This window comes from Mustela nivalis, assembly GCF_964662115.1.
Source record: "Mustela nivalis genome assembly, chromosome: 17".
NCBI classification, from domain to species: Eukaryota; Metazoa; Chordata; class Mammalia; order Carnivora; family Mustelidae; genus Mustela; species Mustela nivalis.
In genome coordinates, this window is record NC_139036.1 from 4,353,986 (window position 1) to 4,376,082 (window position 22,097).

Below are 22,097 nucleotides of genomic sequence, written 5' to 3' on the forward strand. Positions count from 1 at the left end.
AGGTCCTTTGAGGAAGAAGAAGGTGGGAAATGTTCATTTGGCAGAGTAGGAAAAGCCTCGAAGCCTCGTAGATCACAAAAGTGATCTCGGTACAAAAGTACCACTTACCATTATTTTTGTATTATTTTCTTTAAAAGCCCCCCTCCCAAATTATAGACATATCAGACCCTCAAAACCTGAGCCCCATGGTCCCGGCTGCACGATTTTCTCCAGCTGTGGCTCCCCCTGTAGATATGAGGGGGAGAGGCCACCCTCCAGGCGGATGCCCAGGGTTTCTGAGGGTTTGGGGTGGGGAACTCTGTGTGGCTAGCAGGCCTCTGTCCCTGTGGGCCTGGCTGTGGCTCCGCTGCCCATGGTGTGTGTATGGGTGTCTGGGCCTCCCGCCTCTTCCTGGCCACCGACATCTCGACAGTGACAGCATCTGGGCTTGGGGGAGGGGAGCTCGTGTCCTACACGCGCTGGGCCCCCAGGGAGGCAGGAGGCGGGGCCAGGAACTGAGACAGCACAGCTGGTGGAGTGTCCGGAGCTTCCCCTCCCCCGCTGAGACATCTCCCCAGGCCTGGGTTCCAAGGTTGGCTCCTTCCTCTTTGTTCTTCAAAGGGGAGGCTGGCTTCCTGGGACCACCCCTCCCCCCCCGCCCTGTCCTGGGTAGGGGGAGTTCCTGGAGGGTTGGGTCCTGGGGGTTTGGGGGTTGGGAAGTAGGAGGACCAGGCCCTGGGGTTGGGGGGTGGGGGGCAAGGGAAGAATCAGGATGGAAATCACCCAAGAGCCCAAAACAAAACGGGATAAAACCCACCCTGACAGGCCAGACGTTCTTGTAGGGGGAACAGTCACAGGAACATAATGCAAAATGGATTTGTGAGGTGGCGGTTAAGTGCTTTGGAGAAAAGCCAGCAAAGGAAGGGAGAGTGGGAACTGTAACTGCAGAGTGTATGAGCAGAGAAGGACTGAGAAAATGAAATTTAGGAGGGGAGAGCTTTCAACACACCTGTACAGTTATCAATATTATCACTATCGGGATACGAAAATTAATATAATACCATTATTTCATCCCTCAGTCCATATTCAGATTTCCTCAAGCATTTCAGGGATGTCCGCAGAGCTCTTTTATCCTGTCGCAGGTCCCAGTCCAGGATCATGTGGTCGCATTTCAGGGCCAGGTCCCTTCCATCTCATTTGATCTGGAAGAAGCTTCGCTGTTGATCTTCACAGTTTTGAAGAGTTCAGACCGTTGTTTGGTGGGTCCAATGTTTCTTCACTGTTAGGATCAAGTTATTCGGAGTATGTCTTCTTGGCAGGGACATCACCACGGAAGTGACACCAGGTCCCTCTCCATTTTCCGTGTTGTCGCATTAGAAGACACAGGGTCAGTTTGCCTTGACACTGAGATACTGACTTTGGTCACTTGGTTAGATGGGGTTGGCCAGGGCTGTGCACTGTAACGTTATTCCCCGCTCCGAAGAGTAATTACTATATAATTTGTCAGAACATACCCTGAGACTCTACTTCTTACAGTCCCATTGAGTTTCACTCTCTACTTTTGTATTCATTGATGATTTCTAAATCAATATTTATTAGCTGCCAGTTTACTGTTAAAAAAAAAAAAAGCCATCCTCTTCCTTCCCATTTCACTTATTTATACTGCTACGAACTTTGGAGTTTTACCTGATTCAAGGAATTATAATCCATCATAATCACTACTGATTTTAATGCTCAATTTGTCCCACATTTAGCCAGCAGGAGCTCCTTTAGCTGTAACGCCTCCCTGCTATGTCTTTTTTTTTTTTTTTAATAGAGACCCCAAATTCTTTGAACATTAATTTCCTGTGTAACAAAATGTTGCAAGACCATCTTGTAATTCCCTAACTGAAGCCCTGGAATCAGCCCTGGAATTAGGAGCCCTGGTTTATTTTAGAGGAGAATGGTATTTATTTATTTATTCACTCACTCATTTATTTAAAGATTTTTTTCATTTGACAGAGAGAGAGCAGGAGGAGCAGAGGGAAGGGAAGAAGCGGGTTCCCCAAGGAGCCTGATGCAGGACTTGATCCCAGCACCCTGGGATCATGACCCAAGCAGAAGGTAGTGGCTTGACCAACTGAGCCACCCAAGCAGCTGGAGAAGAATGGTATTTAGTAACCAAGATCTGGTCCCTAGTGTGCTTATTGCTATTTGTGTATCATTCCTTCTAGGCTTTCTCAGTGGAAAGAACTAGGAAATATATAGGTTAATATGTGTGCTTGTTTGTGTTTATGGATGCATTTATTGCTACATCTATACACATTAAAAATCATGACTTCATATTATTATCCTATTGGAAGATTTTAAAGAGAGGAATGACAAAATCTTATTTATGTCTTGAAAGTATCCCTATGCCCATGTGTTCAGAGTAGACTGCAAAGGAACAAGGAAAAGAAAGGAAGTAAGGAAATAATCAGGGAGGCTGTTGTAATAATCTCAGTGAGAGATGTGGGTGGCTAAGACCAGGGTGTAGTAGTGACATGGTGACAAGAAGCCGAGTTTTTAACATGTTTTAAATAAGAATTTGCTGACTGATTCGATGTGGAGCATGTGTATGAGAAAGAAAGAGAATCAAGTATGATACTAAGGTTTTTAGTCTGACCAACTGAAGAAATGGAATTTTCTGAGATAGAAGGTCTACAGGTGAAGCTCATTTCGGGGGAAGCCAGGAGCTAGTTTGGCCATTGTGTTGGTGATCAGATATCACAAACGAAAATGATATTAGATATCCAGGCAGAAACGATAAGTAGATAATAGCATATATACATCTGTAATTCAGGAAAGAGTTGTGGAGCTGGAAATTAACATTTTGGATACATTAATGAATTATTAGTTGATATTTACAAAGATCACTAAGGGCATGAGTACAGATAGAGAAGGGGTTGGAAAACTGATCGGTGGGGACATGCTGACATTTATAGATCTAGAAGGTGATCAGCCAGCAAAGGAGTCTGTGCATGAGCTGCTAATGATGTAGAAGGAAAATCAGAAGAGTTAGGGAGTCTCAGAGGGAAAGTGAAGAGAGCGCTTCTAAGGGGAGGGTAAACATGGGTAAGTAGTGATCAATGGGTTTAGCAATGCATGGTCATTTGGTAACCTTAATAAAAGCATCTTGGACCAGTGGGGTTGGGAGGCACGTGATCGGAGAGTGTTCAAAGGAGAATGGGAAGATGGAATTGGCGGACAGCAGGTAAATGATAACATGTTTTGCGGAGAAGGGGATCAGAGAGACGGATTGGGAGCTGAGAGGGGTGTGTGTGGTGTCAGGAGAGCTTTTGTTTTCCTGCTTGTTTCAAATCGGAATACGTTTCAGAATGTGTTTAGGGTGATGGGAGTACTCCAGCTAGGGAGGAAAACTGGTGGTACAGGACGGAGAGCAATACCCTTGAGCCCTTGCGGGCCGGGGCAATTGGGAGGGAGATCTGGTGAGCGCAGGGTTTGGCCTTGGTTGGGTGGAAGGAAGGTTCATCTACACCACTGAGGGAAGAAAGGAATATGTAGCCACAGGCAGGCAGGCATGCAGGTGAGATTGCAGATATCCGTGGGGAAATCTCTCCAGAATGCCGTATTTTCTCAGGGAACCAGGAAGGCAGGCCGAGGGAGGAAGAAGGGACTTGTGGTTTGGAGAGAAAGAAGAGATGAAACAGTTGTATGGGAGACTTGCAGGGGGTAGGGGAAAAGGGGATGTAAGGCGACAGCCACCCGTGTTTGGGGACGCGAAGGATTCAAATGAGTAGTTCAGTGACTCGCAGGACACGCCGGTGGGAGGAGGCGCAGGCCGGAGCGTAAGGCCCGCAAGGGGGCGCTCGCGCCATTGCTCGCGGGTGGCCGAGGCCTCGGGAATAAATGTGGTATCTTCCCCAGGGGAAGAAAGCACAAGGAAAACGAATGATTTCTCCTCCCGAAGGCTACGGTAGCGCGCATTCCCAAAAGTACACACGCTGTGAGCAGGATTCGAACCTGCGCGGGGAGACCCCATTGGATTTCGAGTCCAACGCCTTAACCACTCGGCCATCACAGCCGCGTGCGGCTTGGGGCCTGCGCCACTATAGCTGCCTATCAACGGGCCCGCCTCCCGTCGGCCCCACCCCTCGGCCTCGGGACGTCTTTGAGCCTGCGCCTCCCCCTGCGGCTGGCCGCGGCGCTGCGGAAGTCGCGGTGCTCGCGCTCTCCTTCCCCGCCCCCCAGCTCAGCGCCGCGGGAGCAAAATGAGCCCGAGCCCAAGGCCAGGGCCCACGTCCTCCAACGCAAAGCATGCCCGCGTTACTCCGGTTCCCGAAAGCGAAGCAGGAGTCAGCCTGCGAATTTCCACTAAAAGTGCGCGCGAGGGGAAAGCTCCAGGTGAAATTGGCCGCGGAGGAATAAGAATCTTGTGATGGATGCCCCATGGCGGGCTTTGGAGGGTGGGCGGCGCGTCGCCCTCGCAGCAATAATATACCACCGCGCATGTAGCCAGGCACCGCTGGGATTCGAACCCAGGATCTCCTGTTTACTAGACAGGCGCTTTAACCAGCTAAGCCACGGCGCCGGCGGGAAGCGTTTTCAGTCTGAAGGTAGATCAGCCACTCCGGAGAGTAGGTAGGTGAGACCCACACACAGAACAACGGTCGTCGCGGGTCCTCTGTGACGTGGGCTCCAAAGTTTTCCCCTCCTTTTCCAGGTCCCGAGCCGGTGACTTAACGCTCCGCCCCTCCCGTCTCCCACATCTCAGGGGCCCGACTCGACCGTGGATGGGTACGTGACCTCAAGTCCTGCCGCCCCCTCGGACTGGCCTTCTCTTGCGTGGTGACAGATGACCGAGCAGCTAAGCACCCCCACCTGCTTCAGGGCCCCCACAGGCTGGGCGGGCGCACCAGCCGCCACCCCCTTCCCTCGACACACCCAGCTGATGCAAGGTGACGAGGGGTGCAGGGTCACAGTTAGCTGGACATCTTCCGGGCTCAGCAAGGCCCCTCCGCTGGACAGGGTGTGCGAAGCAGAGAGCTGAGGGGCGCAAGGGGAGGGGTCGCTCACGCTCACTACAGCCTCCCTGGCAGGGGGGCCACACCTCCCCACAATGAGCTCGCTGCTCCCAACCCCCACATTTCATTCCACAAAGTCCTGTTTTCTTTTTCCTCTTTGTATTAAAAAATAACAACAGACACAATATCAAAAACACAAATGCCATCGGTAGAGGGTACAGCTGAGAACACCTGGGTCCCACCTGAGGGGCAGCACCAGGGACTCCATGGTCCACCAACCTCCCCCACCCTGGAGCAGCTAGGGGTTCGGACTGCTGGGTCCTGCTTGGGCCCTCCCTGTCCCCTTTAGGGAGGAGGTCGGAGAGAGGGCGGTCTCCCCCAGTGAGTGAGTGCAGCCCCAACCCGCAGAGACCAGACTCAGAGACCACTTGAGCAGCGTGTCAGCATCCTCCTCCAGGGGAAGGAAGGGCTCCTCACCAGAGCTGGGAGATGAGGCTTCTCTGGGCTGGGCTGACGAATCCCACCCTCTGTACCCCCAGAAGCCGGAGGCAGCCCCTGGATCCTGGACTGCTGATGGGGGTCCCGCCCCCTAAGAGGGAGAAGCTGGGGTAGTTTCCTATCGGCCGGTCCAGCCACATCTGAGTTCTGAGAGGTTGAACGTGGGAGAAGGAAGCTTCTCATGCACTGCCGCAGGGGGCCCTCAAATGTGGTCTAGCTGGTGCCATTTTCTGTGGCAGGTAAGGCTGGACTGGATGAGCTCCCACCTTGTTCCTCCTCCTCCATGGCCAGGTCCTGAGAGCTGGAGACTCTGGCCCCAGCTCGAGCCTGAGTCTCTTCTCTGCCCTCGCCCTCCCCACCCCCACCCTCGCCTCCGCCCTCCTCCATAGGCTCCAGTCCCAGTCCATCCAGTTCTGAGAAGAGGGGGTCATCAGAGTGTTGAGGGTCTTGGGTGCTACTGCCACAATCCACACAGGCCTTGGAGGGAGAAAGGGTGTGAGTCGGGCGAGGTGCTCCCAGCTGACCTGCCACCCCAGCTGTCCCCTGTCCCCCAGCCCAGGAGTACTTCCCAAAGTGTCTTCCCAAAGAAACACTTGTCCACACAGATGCACGTGGGCCAACGAGATAGGAAAGTGTACTGTATCCACTAGGAGACAGTCGCAAGGTCGTTCAGCCTAGGATTGGCCCAGACAAGGCCTATAAATGACTTGTGTGGTTAAATGCCATCCAACCCAGCAGCAAACAGGGCAATGAACCTTCTTCAGAATTAACCACCCAAGGACAAGGAGGGGATTGGCCCCAGCCTTAATCTTCCCTTCTCCCTCCTGGCCCAGACGCCTCTTACCATCACATCGAGAGCCCGAGGCAGCTGACCCTTCCGGACCCAGGAGTGCACGGCACCCAGCTCCCTGCGCTGGTCCTCTGAGAACCGAGGCTGCTGCTTCTGCATGGCCCGGAGCCGCTCCCGGTCCTGCTTCAGCACAGAGGCCACGTCCCTGCCCAGGGAAGGGGTTCCGACGGCAGAGGCTGGGACCGGGAGCCAGGGCCAGAGCCCAGGAGGCTGCCATTCTCCCCACCCATGGCCTTCTGCTCCTCTTTTCAACTGGGGCTTTGGGGGTTTGAGACTTCTGAGCCCAAGAAAGCTTATTCCCACCCCTGGAACTGACGTTGGTCTCCCAAAGGCAGTGGAGAGGGTGGGCAGGAGCAGGGCAGAGCCAGCCCCGGAAAAGAAAACCCCAAGTTCGGAGGGAAGTGTGGGTGGACCAGCACTGCTCCGACGGAGGTGGGGGCCTCTGAACCTCCTCACCTGGACGGCACCTGGTAGGTCATCATGACATGCTGGTCAGCGTTGGCCATGAGCAGCCAGATGGGATCCTGGAGCACGTATTTAATGACCTGGTCCCCGGGCTCAGCCCTGGCCTGGGCAGCCCCCGCTTCGGCCTCAGAAGAGTCGATGCTGCCAAAGTACTTGCTCGTGTGGCTGCTCTGACTACTGCCTATGAAGCGGGGGGCAGTGGGGGTTGCCCAGCCACCAGAGTCAAGCTGATGCCCCACCCCAGGCCTCCCAAGCCCTCCCTCAAGGCCACGTCTGCAGCCCACAGGGCCCAGACTGCTCAGCCTCCCAATGCCCCAGTCCCTGTCCTGCCCTGGGGGGGAGGTGTTTGGCGGGGGCACTCACGTGTGATGCTGGCAGAGGTGCTGCCTCCCTCGTGGGAGCCCGAGCCCGAGCCAGAGCCCAGGCCGGAGCCCAGGGAGCCGGAAGCGGCGGAGCCTGTGCCAGAGCGGGAGTCCTGCAGCAGCAGCTCCAGCAGGTCACTGGAGCCTGACAGCGCGTCCTGGTTGGAGGACTCGGTCACCTCCGCCTGGGGGAAGGGGCAGGGAGGGGAACAGGCTGGGATTAAGGGAACACCCAGGCTTCCTGCGACTACTTCCACTGGCAGGGGGGACACACCCAACCCCAGGGCTCTCTGTCCCACCTCCAGGACAGCAGGGGCTGAGAGCAGAGAGGACACGCTGCCTAAGACAAGGGGCATGACACCGGCCCTTTCTAGGAGGCTGATGCACTCTCAGAAGTTACGGGGATATCCTTGCCGCCTGTCAGACAGATGGGACCATCCCCGCTCCACAGATGAGGTGGCAGGTTTCTGCCTCGTTCAGAAATTCAGCTGGGGTCTCCCACCCTGTGACACCATCTGCTGGTGACTGAGGCGCCAGATGGGCTGGGGACGGTGGGGGGGGGGGCCGAGGAGGAAGAGGAGCAGGGGAAGGGGGGCTGTGTGGGGCCTGGTAAGAGGATGCGGTTGTGAGGGGGTCAGTGCTCACCAGTCTGGCCTCTGGCTCAGTGGCCTCCTCACCGGAGGGCGGGGGCCCAGCACTATTCCCAGGGCCCCCTGCAACAGTGCCCCCTTCAACACGCGGGGGCTCCTCAAGCTGTAGCAGATTCAGCTGGAGTGGGGAGCTGCATCGGGAGTTGAATAGTGGAGAGTCTGGCCGGCGAGGAGGGCTGGGGGGCGGTGGGGGCAGGGACGGAGAAGGGGAGTGGGAAGCGGGGGTGGGAGGCCCTTCAGCGGGGGTCTGGGCTACCCCATAGGGATAGCTAGATGGGGTGGGGAACAGGAAGTTAGGGAGGACCAAGGCTACCATAGGCGTCACCAGCGGGGCAGGGAAAGCTGCAGGGGGCCCAGCTGTGGGGGCAGAGGGGAGAGGCTGGGGGCCTCCTCGAGTGGAGAATACTGGGAGAGGGTAGGACTGGACCATGGCTGGGAAGGGAGCAGCGGCTGCTGGGGGGGGCCATGGGGCCGAGGGTGACACAGGCGGTGGGTGGGAGCCATAACAAGGGGCATCAGCCCGGGGGGTCTGGTGGTGGCGGGAGCGCTTGGCTTTGGAGCGGCAGTGGTGTCGGCGACCGTGGGGTGCGGGGCCGTGGTGGCAGCCTGTGGGAGAGACCAGTGTTAGCGAGGGCCTCGATCTGGGGGTGAGCATCCCTGCACCCCCAACCCTGCCACTCTGAGCCAGAAGAGGGCAAGGGAAGGCCCTGGAGAGAGCTCGGCCTTGATCTCGGCCAGATCAAGAGGGGCTTCTGGGGAGAAGAGAGGGGACCTTCAGGGAAGAATCACAGGAGGCAGGGCCATGGGGGGTTTATTGCAAAAGGAGCAGAACTGGAAAAAGTTACAAGTGGGGCGGAGCTGGGGGCGCACGGAAGGCAGAGGCCTGGTGGCTGATGGGAGGAAGCAGGGTGGGTCCGTGGACGCGGGGGCAGGCGGCTCCGGTCCCTCCACCAAACTCCCACAGCAACGCCAGCCTGGGCACTCCTCCTGCCAGTCGAGGCCGCGCTCGGCCTAGCTCAAGCGATGAGGTGGGTGGGAGAGCCCAGTCCTGAGTCCTGCGTCTGCCTGCAGGGAGCCTCTCTCAGGCACCTGGAGGGCTGACACCTTGCCCCCGAAGCCCCCGGCCCCGGTGGGAGCTGGCCCGGCTCGCCCGGCCCCTGTCCAGCCAGGAGTCTACACGGGTCTCTTAAACAGCGACACCTCAGTTGGAAGTGGCTGTGCTTGTGCCCCTGCCCCAAGCTGGGTTCCAAGCAGCTTCCCTGGAGCAGCCTCCACCTGCCTGTGTCAGTGCCAACCCCCAGGCTGCCCTCCTCTGGCTGCCGCCCAGAACCCCCGCCCAGTGTGAGGAGGCTAGCCAGGGGCCTGTCCCTACGCATGGCCCTGGTTGGGGAGGCCACCCCAGCCTGAGTCCCTGGAGCAGGAACCTCTCCCTCAAGACCCCTCTGCGCCACCCCCTCCCCAATAATAGTCTAGTCCTGGACCGAGCAGACGACAAGGCTTAGGAATGTCCTGGGTGGCTACCTCGCTCGCCAGGGGCCAGGGGGGCCGGGGAGGAGCCATCAAGTGTCCGCAGTCGGCTGAGGTCTCGGAAGCGGCTGAGGAAGGCCTGCTCCTCCTTCTGCGTGTGCAGGGACAGCACGGCCTTGGTTAGGCCCACCGGGCGATAGGCGTCTGGGGTGGGGTCGGGGGCTACCGTGGGGCTGGGGGCTGGGCTGGGGGCTGGGCCTGGAGCCAGGCCAGGCAGGTCCTCCATCATGATGATGTCTGCGAAAGGAGACACAGGGGGAAAAAGGTCACTGGAATCACCTCGGGGATTCCCACAGCCTCCCTGTACCCCCCTCCAGCAGCCTAGCCAACCCCTGGCCTCTGCCCCACAGCCAAGCCCGGGCCTGGGGTGCATCCCTGACCTCCCCGCTGAGCACCGGCTCTGGACCCTCTTCTCCGTGCAAAGCGGTCCCGTGGGTGAGAAAGGACACTGGGTCCCCTCTAGTGACAGCACCCTAGGATGACGCCCTAGGACACTCCTCGGAAGAGAAGCTCACCCCTCGCTCTCTCTCCCCTCACACATGCTCCAGGACGAGGCCCAAAGCCTCTTCGGGGGTTTTCAACAGTCCTAGCCCTCAGACACTCTGGGGTCGGCGCCTCGGGCTTGAGCCCCACACCCTAGGCTGTGCCTGCAAACTGACAGAAGACTGGGAAAAAACAAGGCAGCAAAGGCTGGCAGGGACGGACAGCAAGAGGTAGCAGCCCTGAGCTAGGCTGGGGTCTCCTTCTCTCCGTTAGGGGCCAGATGGGGAAGGAATAGGCAGGTAGGAGGGAGCTCTGGCCGAGCCACCAAGAAACCCTGTCTCCATGCCCATACCCGACTCCGGGGGCTTCTTGTCTCCCACATGGACGATGGTGGAGCTGAAGCTACACTGGCTGGTGACAGACACCACGCTCTCCGCCTTATTGGCCAGGGCGAGCGGGCTCAGGGCGCCTCCTACCACGGGCTCCTTCTGTGGGCCGGCCCCCTCCCTGGACAGCACTGCCGGTACTGGATCTGCGCAGAGAGACAGTGCCAGTTACGACCAGGAGGCCCTTGGAGGAAATGGAGCCGGGGGACTGATAGGAGGGGGAAGTCTGCAAATCTGAAGGCTGGGAGGGGGACAGGGCATAGTAAGGCGGGGGCCTCTGAAGGCAGAAGTGCAGAGACACGGGGCCAGGATGGGGCAGCAGGGGCAGGACATGCGCCAGGTCTCCACCTTTCTTGGCCCCCAAAGGGACCGGACCCGTCCTCTGCTTGTCGTCGTCGGAGGCTGAGGAGGCAGTACAGGACGACGAGGAGGCACACTTCCGCTTGGTTGTGCTGGGGATGTTGCAGCTCTCCAGGTACCTGGCAGGGTACCAGACAACATGAGGGCAAGGCCTAGGCTCAGGGCTTGGCAGGGGCCGGGGGTGCTAAGCAGGAGCAGGTCCCAGGGCAGCCTTACCGGAGGATGCTGTCCAGGCAGTTGATCTGCTGGTAGGAACAAGTGGACGCATCTTTCCTCTCAGCCTCTTCAGGGCTCAAGGCGAGTGGGGCCTGGAGGGGAGCAGGGACCATTTCCAGTTCCGGGTCTGGTGACTGGCAGGAAAGGGTCTTGGCCTTGAATGTGCCTGTAGCTGGACCAAGGAGAGAAAAGGGAGAGACGAGCTCCTCTGGGTTGGGGCGAAAGTCAGGGGACCCCCAGGTCTCAGTCCTCACCCACACCCTCACCCACTGACCAGGGAGGCGGGGCCGGGCCGGAGGCCGGGCGCGAGACTCGATGAAAAGCTGCTGTCCCTGATGCTTCACCAGGTGCACATCCTTACAGATCTGCTGGAACGTCACCTGCAGCACAGAGCAGGCCAGCGTTGGGGGCATGCGGCCAGTGTCGGGGTGGGGCACAGAGCACCAAGAGGTACCAGCGGGCAGGTGTGGACACCCGGTGAGAGCGGGAGGGGAAGGAAAAGGCAGAGGAATGGGGCTCAGCTCCTCTGGACCTGCCCACCCTAACTCTGGCAGCACTAGGGGACACCATGGGTGGGGAGGGGAGTGGAACACGGACACTCACCGGCACAGGAGGCCCAGGTCCCTCGGCGTCACCCCCGTTGCTGTCACTGGACGAGCCAGGGCTGAGGAGAGGGCCCGGGGAAGCGATGGGGCCCACTCCACAGAGCCCGGTGGGACTGGGGCTGTGCACGGGCTGAGGTGGGAGGAGGAAGGGTTAGAGGTCTCAGCCCTGTTCCTCACCCCTGCCTCACCGCCCCCCCCACTCCCCTCCACAGTCACCTGTAACAACAGCCGGTGGATCTGCTCTGAGAGCTCCTGGATGTCGGAGTCCAGAGACAGAGCCGGGCTGGGGGCCGGTGGCGTGAACACGTCCTCGTTCAGGGGTGCCCTGCAGGGTGGGTAACAGGAAGCTGAGACCTGCCCCTGCCCGCACAGACCCCACCCACGAAGCCAGCTCTGGGGCAGGGCCCACTTACGTGCGTACTTTGTGGCGGCCCAAGACAAAGGCCACCTTGCGGCTCCAGGGGTGCACGAAGCCGGCCCAGCTGGTGTCCATGGTGACATACTCTCCATTCCGGGCGCAGAAGCGGATCGGGGAGTGGTCAAAGGGCTGGCCGGCCAACTGCAGGACTGAAGGAGTATGGGCAAGGAGGGGAGGGTCAGCAGGAGGGAGAGAAGAGCAAAGCAGAGGGCCACTCCCTGCAGATCCGAGGGACTGAGGCCCCGAGAGATAGAACCACGAGAAGCCCACAGACAGCCAAGAAGGCAGAGCGGGAAAAAAGAGACTCACTCTTCTTGTGGATGGCCAGCATGAGGGGTCGGTCCTCAGGATGCAAGAAGAGGAGCACTGGGGCTCCTAGGAGGTCCTGGGGGAGGTAGCCCAGCAGCGGGGCGGCCCTGAAAGGGGGAGTAGCATCAGAGAGGCCGTGGCCTTGGCCCTGGCCATCCCATTTTCCTCCAGGTCCTGAGCTCACCTTTCGTCCACGTCCTGGAAGAGGCAGCTAGGGGTGTGCCGAGTGGTGAAGATCCTCTTGTCTGGGGGGATCCGGGGAGCTGAGGCACAGGGAGAGTGGCCATTGCGTTTTATCCAGAATGGTCCAGCTTCTCTGTCCCCCGGGCTGCCTCAAGCCCAAGCTGGCTGGTAATCCTCCCCACGGCTCTGCCCAGGGCCATCTAGTCTACAGAGATGGTCCAGACCATTCTCTTACCCCACATCAAGAGTGAAACTGAGAACCAAAGCAGTTTCTTTTCCCCTCTCCTAGCTCAGGGTACTTATCCAATACTCCCTCTAAAAACAGGGTCAAACCTTCATCCTTTTTTTTTCTCTTCAAGATTTTATTTTTATGGGGCGCCTGGGTGGCTCAGTGGGTTAAGCTGCTGCCTTCAGCTCAGGTCATGATCTCAGGGTCCTGGGATCGAGTCCCACGTCGGGCTCTCTGCTCAGCAAGGAGCTTGCTTCCCTTCCTCTCTCTCTGCCTGCCTCTCTGTCTATTTGTGATCTCTCTCTATCAAATAAATAAATAAAATCTTTAAAAAAAAAAAAAAGATTTTATTTTTAGGGCAGAAAGCCCAAGCAGGGGGCGCAGGAGAGGGAGAAGCAGACTCCCCGCTGAGCAGAGAGCCCTATGTGGGGCTCCAACCCAGGACCCTGGGATCATGACCTGAGCCAAAGGCAGACGTTTAATGGACTGAGCCACCCAGGTGCCCCTCAAACGTTCATCCTTACCTACCTACCCTCTCAGCTCCAAAATTCTCAAGAGCTGAGATAGGTCTCCCAGACTCCCGTCCTGCCTCTTCCAGAGCCTAGAGAAGTCACCCTTCCTCTTTCCCCCCCACTAGACCAGGCTTGTGGCGTACATACCTTCGTAACCCGAGTGGATGCGTTCTGCGATGAGCAGGCAGCACGGCTGTGCTGCGGCCCCTTCAGACACTCGGATCTTGGTCACATAGGGCGTGAGGCGGAATGGCTGGTACCGAGGCCCTGAGTCCCGGTCAGGACCTCCTCTAGCAAGGGAAAGACGCCTTAGTGACTCAGTAGAGCGGCAGCCACTCTTCACTTCAAGGTCACGACCCACACACCAAAGCAGCAGAGGAGCAGAAGGTAGGAGGGGGGTGGCTCCCACCTCCCCCACTCACCTGATGCGGCAGAAGACAGACTTCTCTTGGGTGAAGTCTTTGGTGCCTGAACCTGGAACACACCAGAAAAGCACTAAGAAGAGCCCCGCACCTCACCGGGGGCCAAGAAAAACGCAGCGAGGAAAAGCTCCGGTCCCTTGTCCCTCCCCTCCCAGCACTCCAGGACCTCACCTGCTGAGGTCCCAGCACCCCAGGTGGGCAGGCGAGACGGGGCCGTGGAGCCATAGAAGACGCCCACATCCTGGGGCGCCAGCAGCTCCGAGAAGCGGGCCCCCCGGAACACGTCCCGTTTACAGCGCAGCAAGACCCCCGCCTGCTCCGAAATGTAGACGATGCGGCCTGTCAGGAAGGAGACCGCCACGGAGAAGGTGTCCTAGGCAGGGAAGCGGGGACAAAAGTCGATTTAGGAGCCATGCACATGGGGGGTTGGGGGTGCCCAGGCCAGGGAGGTGCGGCTGCGGCTGACCTGATTGCGCAGTGTGTACTCCGACGTGATGTGCTCCAGCTCCTCCAACGTGTAGGTGGACATGTCCATGGCGCAGGGCTCGCCCTCTTCCAGGCTCCACTGCTGGTAGTACTCCTGGTTGGCTGCAGGGTGAAGGCCACGCGGGATTTCATGAGTGGACCGCCCCCCTCCCAACCGCAGCCCAGGGCCTGCCGCACCGTCCCCAAAAGCGCCACTCACCCTGCACCTGCTTCACACAGGCCAGGGCGTACTGGAGCGTGGCCAGCGTCCCAGAGCGGCCCTTGCCCCGGCGCTCAGGAGGAAGCCGAAGCTTGAGCTCCCGCAGAGCCGTCATGAGTTCCTTCTGGGTCCTCGCCCGGGCTGACTGTTCACTGCTGCAGGGTCCACAGGGAGGGAGGGGGTAGACCCATTAGCCCCAGGTGGTGGCCTAGGCACCTCCCACCACCATGGCCAGGCTTATCCTCTGGTCCTCAACCCCACGAACCTGCAGCCACTGGTAGATGGGTTGTCCTGCTCGGAGCTGGCACTCAGGAGACTGTAGGCAATGGAACTGCTGGGCGGGGATGGACTCTGAGAGTTTGTGCTGGGGGAGAAGCAGCAGGCCCAAGGTGAGCAAGTGGCCGACAACATGGGCCTGTCCTCTAGCTCAGCCCGCTCCTAAGAGGACTCCCGGACCGGCAACACACACCCATACACACCTCTTGCTGCTCTCAGTGGTCTCCAACAGGGCTGAGTCCTTGCCGTTTCCCGAGGAGGAGCTGTGTGAGCTCCGCTGAGATGCCCCCCGGGACTCAGGCCCATTGGATTCATTACCGCTGGAGCCATTGCTGTTGGCATCTGTGTCATCAGCCAGGCTGGGACCAGGGCAAGACCGGTGCTGCGGAGGCCCAGGGGATGGGGCCCCTCCCGGGCAAAAGGATTCCCCCTGCCCGGGGTCCCCACCCCCATCAGCCCCTTCTAGGGGGCCACTCATGTCTGGGCCATGGGGAGGGCAGGAGGAAAACACGGAAGGCGGAGAGGCCACCACGAGCAAACGAGGGGGCCCGCGGCCTGGCTGCGGGAGTGAGGGAGATCCAAGCCTCTGAAGATTGGGAAGTTTGATCACGGGCAGCACCTGGACAGGCAGATCAGAGGAGGAGGGCTTGGAGAAAGATGCGCTGTTAACTTCCGCAGCACCTGCCGGCTTCACTCAGACCTCCCCTGTCTGACTCCACACCCCTAGGACCCAGGCTTTCGAAAGGGAGCCTGGGCAAGTTCTGGTTCATATCCTGGTGGAGGGACTGCGGGCAGGAAGGGGCCTCTCCCGGGCCTTCCTCCATGTCCCCTGCCAGCATGGCCCAGGAAAACAGAGACTGAGTAGTCGACCAGAACCAAAGTCCGGACGCTTCCCGTCCCCAAATTCCCATCAGGCCCCCAGTCCGCCGGGGACTGCGGGACTGCTAGGCCTCGGAGCAGGGGGCCTGCCGGTCGCCGCCTATATTTAGGCCTTCGGGCTAATTTTATCCGGGGGCGGTGCCACCCCCGCTGCACATGCGCGAGGACATGCGCGGCCCCACCACGCGCTTCCGCCGCCGCCGCGGTCGCCAGGGAAACCGACGTCAGCAGCTGAGCTCAGCGGTTGCTGGAGGGACCACAGGAGGCCGGGAGGGGCGACCCCTCCCCCATTTCCCGACGGAGCCGGGAATCGACCCACTCCCACACGGGCGGGCGCGGCCGCGGGTCGCCCACCTCTAATACATCCTCAGGCCCCGGAGGGCCCGGAGGCCACACGAAGAAGGGCCGCCCATCGGGTTTCCAGGGATTGGCCTTGCTCCCCAGGGTATAACACAACCGCCACCGCCCTCCGCTCAAAAGCTCCCCAACCTGGCGGTCGCCTGGATCCCAGTCATTCTGGTCAAGACGACGCAGCCTGTCCTTCTCCGGCCCCGGCACCCTCTCCCGACTCCCAAGTGCCGAGTCGGCACCTGCCATTGTCAGGGACTCGGGAATCCTCTCACCTCGGTCCTCTACTTTTCTCGGTCCCACCCCACCCCCATCCGAAGCGCACACACTCATCTGCGAGCAAGGGACACGCGACCGGCAGCGGAGAGTTCTTCCCCTGCTCCTCGTTCAACCACACCCCCAACCCCCGGAGCATTTTCTGAGCGCCAGTAGAAAAAGGAAGGCTGTGGCCAACAGCAGGAACTAGCGCCGGGAACGGGATGTTCCAGCCTGAACCAGGCTTACATCACGGCCGGCGCGGGGCCAGGGATTGGTGGGGGGAGTGCGGGGAGCGCGGAAAGCACGGAGGGGTCCTGGGGTCGGGGCAAAACCAGGGACCCCCGAGTGACAAGAAAGGAGGCGGGGACATGCCTGCCGAGGGTCGGGCGTGTGGCCGGGTAGCTGCGAGAAGAGGTCCGGGCTGGAGATAAGGTAAGCGGATCAGGAGTGCAGACAGCCGCTGCAGGGCTGCGAGCAACATCTCTGTTCCCGACGGCCGAGAGGGGGTGGACAGCGGCAGGGGAGGCGGATTACCCGTGTGCCGTCCGAGCGCCAGGGCCGAAAGCAGCGCCTCGGGCTGGAAGTCCGACTTGGAGCGGGAGACCGGTCCCCGGGTGGCCCTGGAGATGCCTACCTGGCCGCGCGAGCGCCCTCCGGTCGCCTGCCCGCCGCTGTTGCAGCGTTCAGCCGAGTGGAAGCTTCGCGGGGCCAGGAGGCGGGTTGCATAATGCCAGACACTGCCCCTCATTGGCCTCCTGCCGGCGGAACCGCAGGCCCCGCCCCCGATTGGCTGGGGATCCCGTCCCGGCGCCTGATTGGCTACTGGCCCCTACTGAGGTCAGGGCTGTGTCACACACACGGGCGCACGTGGACCTGGGTGCTGGCGCTGGGCTGAAAGGCCCCAGACACCACCACGCAGCCAGCGGGCGCAGGACGGTTGCACAGTGGATAATGGGAGGACGGGGAGGGGCGATAAGCTGCCATTCTTCGGAGAAAATGTCTGGGCCACGGTTGGTGCTTAAGAGAGGTCTACTTCCTGGACCGTCTGGCCCTACAGAACAGGACACCTTGGCCTTGCCAGAGGTGGGGAAAAGGAATGCAGACCCTTGGGGGGTGGGCCAGGCTGGATGAGATGGCTGGTCCCTGGGAGGGCAGGGGCACACAGAAACCCAGCCTGGCTTCTCCTGGGTTCCTCTCCCCAGCCCTGTCATCAACAATAAAGCCACTTTTATCCAGCCCCTTCCTGACACTTCAAACCCTGTGGACAGTCAGGAGGATGGCAACTGAGGGTCCCCGCGTGACAGGGGAGGAGTGCAGGGGAGGATACAAACAACAGAAGCGGCAGCCAGGGCCAGAAAGGGCTGTAAAGGGAAACAATGCCAGGTGCTTCTGTACCCAATCAAAGAAAAGGTCTCCAGGAAGCCTACGTGGTGACTAGCGCTGCTGTGCTCCTGAAGATGCAGCCGCCCACAGTTAGGGGCGCCCCAAAAGAGGGGGCCGGGAAGCCAGGGCTACAGGGGGAACAAAGGGGGTAGCTGAGGGAAGAGACCGACTGGGACCCTAGTGAGACACAGGTCGGGTGGCAAGGGCGTCAGATCCCCAACCCTAGGACGAGAGAGAGTGGAGGACCTCGTCTGTCACCTCACTGCATTCCCCAGTCCCCAGGACAGAACCTGACACACCGTGGGTGGTCAATAAATACAGTGATTTTGTAGTTAACAAGGATAGATAAGGGAGGGGAAGGAGCCTCAGTGATGGAGAAGGTGCTGGAAACTATGCTTTTTATAAAGGGGAGGGGAGCAGAACACTGAGTCCTAATTTGGGGAAATACAGTGCCAGGCTGAGCTGAGGGGCACTGCAGTGACACAGGCCCCTCCATCCCAAGACCCCTGTGAGTAGTTCCTCTCAGGGCTCCCCGTTAACGTGGCCAGCGCAGAGGCCCCCAAGCTGAGGCTGACATAATCAGCTGTGGGTACACTCCCTCCCTGTCACGTGGCCTAAGCTTTCCTAAACAATGGTGTTCCCCGCGGAGGGGCCCAGGGGAGGGCTCTGTGGAAAAAAAGCTGGGGCACAGGGATGTCATAAAATAACCCAGGAAAAAAAAAAAAAAAAAACCAAAGCAAGAAAACACAGGAAACAAAGGATTGAGGAGTCTGGATTCTCAGTCTCATCCCTTTGGAAATGTCCTCCCAACTTATAGTCGGTGGCCCGGTCCCCTGTCTCAATTTTTCAGACCACTCTCCTCCGGAAGCAGGGCTTTTCTTCCATCCCCTGTTCTCTGGGATCGAGGCGCTATCTCCGCTGACAAGGGCAGCCCGTGCTCTCCCACCCCACCCCACCCCCAGGTCTGTATTTTGCATAGACAAAGGGGTCGAGTGCTCCTGCGGCCCCCACCTGCTCTCAAGGCCCCCGGCTGTCCTGCCTCACAGTCCCCACAGTAACCAAGCCCTGCTGCCGTCAATGGAGGCGAGGGGGCGGGAGGGAGCGGTGACGTCAAAGCGGAGGAAGAGGGCGGAGCAAGGCAGCGGGGGAATGTGGGACAGGGAGGCTGGAGCGGCAGCGGTTTGGGAGGCGGCCAGCCCGAGAGGGCGGCGGCCAGCGCACTTGGGAACATCGTGTACTCTTGGCTGGTGGCCCAGGACATGCACCCAGCCTGGGCGCCTCCCCCAGCCAAAGACAGCCGTCCTGTCCCAAAGCCAGGGATTCCTGGAGAGAGGATTAGGAGGAAGGGGTCCCCCGCCTCCGCCCCGGAGCCAGGCTCTCTTCTCCAGACTCGCATCCTCCCTCCCCTCGGTCTGTTCCTGCTCCTGGCACTGGCTTCCCCCGTCTCCGAAACAGTACACATCTGCTGGCCCAATCCCAAAGAGCTGGGGCGGGGACGCTGGAGGCCCAGGTTCTGCGAGAGAACACGCACCTTTGCTCCTTCCCAGAGGCCCCCTCGGAGCTGGAATCTCTTGTTACTATGGCAGCACAGAGAGGGAGGAGGGGCATGGAGAAGAATGGGTGTGGGATGAGGAAATCGAACTGGGACAGAGCAGACGGCCCTGCCGGGGGCCTGGATCCTGGGAACGGGATGAAAGGGTGGAATGAGGGTTTGGGCTGGTGCCTCACGATCAGAAGGCCCGGGAAGAGGGAAATGAGGGAGTCACCGAAACTTGCAGAAAGACTTGAGAATGTAAAAATAGTTCCCAGCCGCAGCATTTCTGTCACTGTTGTTTTCAGATCCTATAGCCATTTTTTTTTTTTAAGCTAAAAGCAAAACAAAACAAAAAATAGTAAACTATGACCCAGGCGTTGCGTTAAGCACCACATACATATAATCTTATTTAATCCCCAGAACAGGTCCGGAAGATGGTATTACCCCTGTTCCACAAAACCAAGTCTCAGAAGTTACTAAATTTGCCTCACAAGGTGTTCTCGGCTCTTAAAAAGTGGAGCCCAGGGTTCAGATCTGAGCTCTCACGTGGCTTGCCATTCTGGCATCTTACCCTTTGGGCATCTGTGCAGTGATTCCCAGTACTGGGGATCGCCAAATAAACAGCCAATTCTAAGTTCGGTACCGGGAACACAGATCCATCCTCTCCCTGGGCCTGGTCTCAGACACCCAGTCTGCACTCCCCACATGCTCTACCCAAGTCATCTCAGTCTGTTTTCACACGCTCACAAAGTCCTTGAGATCAACCCAGCAACCACCAGCCCCAGGGATTTCCTAGGGGTCCCACCTGCTCATTCTTCCACCATACCCGGGTCACTTTGCCACAGGGCCGGGTGTTTGCACAAAGACCAGAGCTCTGCCAAGAGGCTGGTGCCTCCTGGCGTCCAGGGGCTCAGGAAGACACGTGCACAGAGAGTCCACGCAACTCTCTGGTCTCCCTCAGAACAGTGTCTACTCCACCTTTACTCCCAGGGATGGGTCCGAGGCTCAACCCTTTCCCTTTACACCCAAAAAAGACATCCAGAGCTGTGATGCCACCGGCTCAGGGTCACGCACATCATATCACCATGCTTTCTGGAATCGCTATGTCAGCCCTTTCGTACCCTCCCACCTGCCCTGTCAGGGCCTCCTCCCACCTTCAGAACCCCTGAATCTTCTAAGTGTTTAAGGAACCTACCCAAACAGTAGAGCCAAGCACTGGAACATCCCCCACCCACTCTCAGGGACCCCTGCCCCACACCGCCCCAGAAACAGGGGTCTCAGCTTCCGAGCCCCACCCTCCCAGGACCCCCTGGGCCAATCAGGCGGTGGGGGCCCAAGCACCTAGGGCAGCAAGGAATCTGTCAGATGTCGCAGACTCCCGCCCTCGTCCCTCCTGGTCCCATTCCCCACAACCCTCCGAGCTCCCACCGCGGCGATCTTGCATTCGCATGAGCCCTCCGCCCTACTCCATTAACACCGCCCGGGACAGGACACACACCAGTCGGAAGAAGCGCACAAGGGTCTCCGAAGGTCTCCGCCCACCCGCGAGCACTCACCCCCGCGCGCAAGCACAGGCCACAGCTTCTTCCCAGCCGGCCAGCAGCTCCGGGACAGGCTTCTCCTGGCCCGCCCACCCGCCGCGCGGCCACGCCCCTCAAGCTTATTGGCCCGGGGGCCCCGACCCATGCCCTGCGCCTCGTGCGGCCGCCCCGCCCCCGCCCCGCCGCCATTGGTGCGGGCCGCCACCGTCTTCTTCTCATTGGTTAGTCTGTCCACCCGCAGTGACAGCTCCACGTGCGAGAGGGACCGCCCCGGCGCGTTGATTGGGAGTTTGGACGAAAGTCACGCCCCCATCCACTTTGGAGGTTCTTATTGGCTGTGGCGCGGGCCTCCGACCTGCCCGGATCCCGGACGTAAATGCCAACCATCCCTCTAAAGTTTCTCATAGGCTGGTAGATCTCGGAGCTGTAGAGGACACGTGCCGGCGGCCTCACGCGGCAGCTTGTTTATCTGGAAGCTGGGGATTTTCCTTGACGACACTCTTTACCAGAGACTGCGGAGTCCACGCAGGCGCAGCGAGTGTGACCCGCACGCAGGCGCAGTTGTGAGCGGCGGTGGCGTTGGTCGGGGGAGCTTTGTGCCGAGACCCGGGTGAGCTGTCCTGGGCGTGACCAGAGCGCCCCCACCCCGCCCGCGCTGAGTCTCCAGCCCTGGGTCCCTAAAGCCCCGCGAAGCTGCAAGCGGCCGGCCTAACTAACGGTGGAGCGGTCTTCGGATTTCAGCGCCGCGCGATTATGATGGCAATGGAGATGGCGACGGCTACCTCGGATCGTTCTCTGGACCAAGCCCCGAGGCCGTCTCACTACAGCTCCGCCTCACAGAGGACTCTGGGCTCCAGGGGTTACATAATCTGTCTGGATTAACACTCCAGTCCGTACGGGGCCAAGATTTAAACCCAGGCCCCTGACACGATAAAAGACGGGTCCGAGGACGTTCGCGAACCCTCGGTAGATGAAGGAGCCCCGCGAGCAGCGGAGGGAGCCCTCGGTAAATGCGGGCATTATTATGAGGACGGCGTGTCTAACTGCGAGAATCACCTGGGCGCCTTTTGTAGAAGCATCCCTGGCAGTTGGGAAACACCTAAGTAGGCTGCCCTCACGCCGCAGTCAGGGAAGTCGGGGTTCTAGAGCCCATCCAGCACTCCACCCGCTGCTGCAGCCCCTGGGGTCGATTTGCTAGGGGGCCACGGGAGCTCAGTTAGGGGTCTAGAGTCACCAGTCCCACAAGAGGGTGCAGGCTAGCGGGCCAGCCTACGGCCGGCTGTCCCTGAGCCCATGTGCCCTATTTATTAACCCCTTCAGGATGCTGGCACTGTCAGAGAAACCTCGGGGAAAAGATGTCTCGCAGAAGTCGGCCATCTACTTCAGGCTGGGAGTAAAAGACCACGGGAACGACTGCGGAGCATCTGGGAATTAAATCAAGCGCTGTAGAGGGATCCAACAAAGACAGGAGCTTGCCTATAGGCCCAAGCCGCAGGGTTCACCAGGCTGACACAGGGATCAAGAGCGGTTCCTCGCATCAGCGCCTGGCGCCCACCCGTGGCCACTTTGGGAATCACATTCAGCTCTGCCCAAGGTCAGGCCCTCCAGCAAAGCTCTGTCAATTCCCAATGTATCTTCTCAACTTTCCTGGTTCACCCTTCCCACCGGTTAAGAAAAAGTCTTAGAACACACACCAGCTGGTTACTCATTACACATTTATTGTACATTTTCACAAT

At 59.3% G+C, this 22,097-nt stretch overlaps 1 protein-coding gene and 1 long non-coding RNA gene across 7 annotated transcripts; one reads left to right on the plus strand and one right to left on the minus strand.

Annotated features, from left to right (window-relative positions):
- Window positions 1-5,124: 5,124 nt before the first annotated feature.
- PER1 (period circadian regulator 1) lies at window positions 5,125-20,470 on the minus strand. 6 transcript variants are annotated; one of them, XM_082708160.1, is made up of 24 exons: window positions 16,438-19,152; window positions 16,276-16,324; window positions 14,622-15,037; window positions 14,408-14,506; window positions 14,143-14,297; window positions 13,924-14,045; window positions 13,629-13,830; window positions 13,458-13,509; window positions 13,183-13,325; window positions 12,296-12,374; window positions 12,112-12,218; window positions 11,798-11,951; window positions 11,601-11,709; window positions 11,383-11,514; window positions 11,054-11,159; window positions 10,780-10,951; window positions 10,552-10,682; window positions 10,170-10,349; window positions 9,329-9,571; window positions 7,803-8,413; window positions 7,159-7,342; window positions 6,787-6,976; window positions 6,325-6,475; window positions 5,125-5,957 (listed from the first exon to the last, which is right to left on the minus strand). In XM_082708160.1, the coding sequence occupies exons 3-24, from the start codon at window positions 14,894-14,896 to the stop codon at window positions 5,694-5,696; spliced, it is 3,861 nt and encodes a 1,286-aa protein (XP_082564286.1). In that variant the 5' UTR covers window positions 14,897-15,037; window positions 16,276-16,324; window positions 16,438-19,152; the 3' UTR covers window positions 5,125-5,693. The 6 variants fall into 6 exon arrangements, with proteins under 6 accessions (XP_082564286.1, XP_082564282.1, XP_082564284.1 ...); XM_082708156.1 differs by having other exon boundaries at window positions 16,538-16,702; XM_082708158.1 differs by lacking the exons at window positions 16,276-16,324; window positions 16,438-19,152 and adding an exon at window positions 20,377-20,470.
- Window positions 20,471-20,903: 433 nt separating this feature from the next.
- Window positions 20,904-22,090, plus strand: LOC309852031. The gene is made up of 2 exons (XR_014305036.1): window positions 20,904-21,367; window positions 21,682-22,090. It is a non-coding gene; the product is annotated as an uncharacterized lncRNA (long non-coding RNA).
- Window positions 22,091-22,097: the final 7 nt, after the last annotated feature.